The sequence below is a fragment of the Entelurus aequoreus genome, linkage group LG17 (assembly GCF_033978785.1).
Source record: "Entelurus aequoreus isolate RoL-2023_Sb linkage group LG17, RoL_Eaeq_v1.1, whole genome shotgun sequence".
Taxonomy (NCBI): domain Eukaryota; kingdom Metazoa; phylum Chordata; class Actinopteri; order Syngnathiformes; family Syngnathidae; genus Entelurus; species Entelurus aequoreus.
Window position 1 is genome coordinate 12,051,897 of NC_084747.1, and position 5,000 is coordinate 12,056,896.

Here is a 5,000-nt window from a genome sequence, read left to right on the forward strand (position 1 = left end):
GAGACGGGGTGGATTGCTCCAGCCTTAATTTACCGGAAGTGGGTCTTGCTTTTTGAAGCAGCACATTTTTCAGCGCTGAATTTTTTTACACTGAATTTTAACACACATAATTTCAAAACGCTAAATATTTATACACTAAATTGTTTAAAAATGTATTTTTAAACAATGCATTTTTTTTATACACATCATTTTTATACACACTCGTTTTGCCCACACATTTTGTTCAATGAAATTGTCAGCATAATTTGTTGTAAAAAAATTCTGTTCACAAAATTCAAACGCAAAAAGTTCAGTTACATGAATTCAGTGTTAAAAAAAAAAAAGCTTTTGTAATACAGACGATAATTAACTTCCATCGTCATGTATCAGCTCAAAACAATGTCATTATTGAGTTCATTTTTTTAAAAGACAGACAAATCAGGTGGTTCCGGTATTAAGCAAATAGAAGTATCAACTTCAGTGCATTGCAATCCATATACTTTTTGAAAAGAAGACGTAAACAACACACTTTTTGGAAAAGCTACCTGGTTTTTACTGTTGTTAGCTCAAGTAGCAACAATTTTTAGTGTAGATATTCAAATGCTTTTCCAAAGTGCCATTCTGCTGCTTACTGTGCAGCCAGGTCTTTGTCTTTAGCACAATGAACAGCATAGCAGATGTTGTGATTACCTCGCAGAGTTGTGGCGAAGTTGGGGCTGGAAATCTTTCAAATCAGTGTCCTAGTCTTGCAAGTTGGTAGCTCTGCTAGCATTAGCATCCTTAGCTCCCTCATTGCCGGCTTGAGTGTCTCCATGGCGACACAACGGGGGAGGGTGTTCAGATTAGTCGTGCTGCCGCTACTTTATCGCTGCTTTCCAAACTTTACAAATGGCCAAATTTGATCTAACTAACCATTCTTTTTCAAAGAAATACAAGGTTTCTCTTTGTCCCATTGGGTTGAGTTTTTCCTTGCCCTGATGTGGGATCTGAGCCGAGGATGTCGTTGTGGCAGACACTCGGGATTTAGGGCTATATAAGTAAACATGGGTTGATTGATTGAAACCTTTACTACACTTTAGATTAAAGATTTGGGGGTGCGTTGTTTCTAAACTCTTTCGGGGCTGTCTGCCATGTTGCTCTGTTGTCAGCCACAAACAAGAACGTAACTCTCGTATCACGTCAACACAGAAGTCACGCAAGATTAGAGCGGCCATATTTCGTAGCAGAGCTCCAATGAACTGATTCATGACTTTCCAACTAGACATCAACCTACCCTTAAAAAGTTAAAGTTAAAGTACCCATGATTGTCACACACACACACACACACACACACTAGGTGTGGCGAAATTATTCTCTGCATTTGACCCATCACCCTTGATCACCCCCTGCGAGGTGAGAGGAGCAGTGAGCAGCAGCGGTGGCCGCGCCCGGGAATCATTTTTGGTGATTTAACCCCCAATTCCAACCCTTGATGCTGAGCGTCAAGCAGGGAGGTAATGGATCACATTTTTATAGTCTTCGGTATGACTACTAGATATATATCGATCTAGAGCCTCACCAAAGGATGTATTCATATCTCTAAAGTAGGGTTGTACAGTATACCGGTATTAGTATAGCACCGCGATACTAATTAATCATATTTGGTACTATACCACCTCTAAAAAGTACCATGTAACATGTGTAGTAACATGCTTCACTACACACCGTAGCTCACCGGTGTCACCGCTAATGACGCCGTACCTGAATGTAAACAAATGCCATGGGTGGATCTACACCTAACATCCACTGTAATGATACCAAGTACAAGAGTGTATCTAGTTGATACTACTATGATTACATCTATATTTTTAGCATCACAAAATCTTCTTTCATTTAAAAAAAATGTATATTATGTTTATAAAGTCAGGAAATACGCCCCTGGACACATGAGGACTTTTAATATGACCAATGTATGATCCTGTAACTACTTGGTACGCACATTTGTAGTATCATCCAAAACTAATGTAAAGCATCCAAACAACAAAAGAACAAGTGATTATTACATTTGAACAGAAGTGTAGATAGAACATGTTGAAAGAGAAAGTAAACAGGTATTAACAGTAAATGAACAAGTAGGTTAATAATTATGTTTTACACCTTGTCCTTAATGTTGACAAAATAATAGAATGATAAATGGCACAATATGTTACTGCATATGTCAGCAGACTAATTAGGAGTCTTTGTTTGTTTATTTACTACTAAAAGACAAGTTGTCTAGTATGTACACTATTTTATTTAAGGACAAACTTGCAATAATAAACATGTGTTTAATGTACCTTAAGATTTGTTGTTAAAATAAAGCCAATAATGCCATTTTTTGTGGTCGCCTTTATTTAGAAAAGTATCAAAAAGTATCGAAATACATTTCGGTACTGGTACCAAAATATTGGAATCGGGACAACACTACTCTAAAGTTTGTATCGGTTTTCGATTTGTACCGATTCAATTTTACACTTGTAATATTTATCCGGGAGAGTCTTGATACCAATTTCCTTGACCCAGCCACACACAAATAAGTTGTAGACCTCCATGTTTTTCCCAATTTGTATCTGTTTTGTCTTGTAGAATGGCGTCTGGTGCACAAGATAGTTTGATATTTCTTGGAACGCGACTGACAGATAATCCTTGATATCACTGGACATTGTTTTTTTGGATAAAGTATAGGGATATATTCCCTTGCATAATGTAATGTTTTCCTCATATGCAGGACTCAGATAGTTTGCTGCACGACAGCCATCTTGGCTTGGTTGACCACCACTGGTTTCCACCTCTGGGAAGAAGTCACGTGTCGGAATACGAGCAACTCGCCATATAGGACTTGGTATTGTTACTATCGACAGAGCCTTAATTTTGCGTGGAGCAGAGACGAGTGGCGTAGGCACAGGTGGGAGCTGGGCTATGAGAAGCTCAGGAGCCAGGCCTGAAGGACGATGATGAGGCTGCATATTTTTGTGCGCTTGATCAAACAGTTTGAAGTCTAATGACGTTTATAAAATGTACATTTACTATAATATTCTGACACTGGCAAGGCACTAAATGAATGGCCATGAAACACTACACACACATACAGTACATACAAGAAAGTGGGGCGGGAGTTCAAGGAGAAACCTCTCATGGATCATGTCTGAACTAAATTGTGTTTCTGTTGTTTGTGTCCTGCAGACGTCCAGCAGCTGATTGGTCATCCAGAAGAACTTCCCTCTCAGTCGGTAGAGGGAAGCGCCACTTCGAAGCAGAAGACTCCACAGCAACCCCACTTAAAAAAGGAAGAGGAAGAACTCCGGATCACTCAGGAGGGAGAGTGTCTTCTAGGGTCAAAAGAAGCTGATCTCACCAAGTTGCCACTGACTGTTGTCTCTGTGAAGACTGAAGATGATGAAGAGAAACCACAACTAGACACAGTTGTATCTCCACTACCAGATAGTGAGGCTGAAGACGAGGTTGAAGTAACTTTGAGCAGCGATACAGACTGTGAAGGTGATATGAGGACTCACACCGACAACAAACACTCTGAATGCCTCAAAAAGAGGAGAGGTCAAAAACTTTTAAGCTGCTCAGTTTGCACGAAAGGTTTTACTGCAAAAAGCCATTTGATTCAGCACATGAGAACACACACGGGAGAAAAGCCGTTTATTTGTTCAGTTTGTGGTCAAAGGTTTGCCAAAAAGAGCAATTTGACTGAACACATGAGAACACACACAGGAGAAAAACCATTTATTTGTTCAGTTTGTGGCCAAAGGTTTGCTAAAAATAGCCATTTGACTCAACACATGATAACGCATAGTGGAGTAAAAACGTTTAATTTTAGTTGTTCAATTTGTGGTAAAAGCTTTTCTCAAAACCGGTATTTAACTGAACACATGAAAATGCACACAGAAGAAAAAACATTTAATTGCTCAGTTTGTGATAAAAGCTTTTCTCGAAAGAGTGGTTTGACCCAACACATGAGAACACACACAGAAGAAAAATTTTGTTGCTCTCTTTGTGGTAAAAGGTTTTTTTTCAGACAAAGTTTGACTCAACACATAATGAAACACACAGGGGAAAAACCATTTAATTGTTCAGTTTGCAGTAAAAGCTTTCCTAAAAAGTATGACTTGACTCAACACATGAGAACACACACCGGAGAAAAACCATTTAATTGTTCAGATTGTGGTAAAAGCTTTTCTCAAAAGAGTGGTTTGACCCAACACATGAGAACACACACAGGAGAAAAACCATTTATTTGTTCAGTTTGCGGTAAAAGTTTTCATCAAAAAGTCAATTTAACTGAACACATGAGAACACACACAGGAGAAAAACCATTTTATTGCTCAGTTTGCGGTAAAAGTTTTCCTCATAAGAGCAATTTAATTCAACACAGGATAACACACACGGGAGAAAAACCATTCAAATGTTCAGTTTGTAGTAAAGGTTTTCCTCACAAGAGAAATTTGATCCCACATATGAGGACACACACAGGAGAAAAACCATTTAATTGTTCAGTCTGCGATAAAAGCTTTTCTCAGAAGAACAGTTTGGCTGATCACATGAGAACACACACAGGAGAAAAACCCTTTACTTGTTCAGTTTGCGATAAAAGCTTTCATACCAGACAAGGTTTGACCCAGCACATAAGGTCACACACGGGAGAATAACCGACTTGCTGTTAAGTTTGTGGTGACTAGCTGGGGAGGAACCGTCGTCTTCTTCGGTGACGCTTTTACCGCCTCCAGAATGCCCGATCTTGAACACCAACAACACGACTCGATTTGCCTGGAACTACACCTGGTTGCATGGTGGCCATGTTTTGTGTGTGCAGACCACAATCAGATGATGACTCATTGGACAACGTAATATCTGAGCATATTGACTCTTTTCAAGACTTCCACCTAAAGTCTGAAATTATTCTTCTTGGGGATCGGAATGGCCATCATGGAGACTGGCTGGGAAGTAAAAAGACATGACACTCATGGGGATTGAGCACGTGAGTTAGTTATACT

At 39.3% G+C, this 5,000-nt stretch overlaps 1 protein-coding gene across 1 annotated transcript in view; it reads left to right on the forward strand.

Annotated features, from left to right (window-relative positions):
* LOC133632381 (gastrula zinc finger protein XlCGF57.1-like) overlaps window positions 1-5,000 on the forward strand; it is a 16,091-nt gene that overhangs the window by 9,971 nt on the left and 1,120 nt on the right. The window contains exon 2 of the mRNA XM_062024776.1: window positions 3,181-5,000. This exon is cut by the window's right edge and continues 1,120 nt beyond it. Within this exon, the coding sequence (XP_061880760.1) occupies window positions 3,181-4,655 (1,475 nt within the window). The 3' untranslated portion in view covers window positions 4,656-5,000. The remainder of the gene's footprint in view (window positions 1-3,180) is intronic.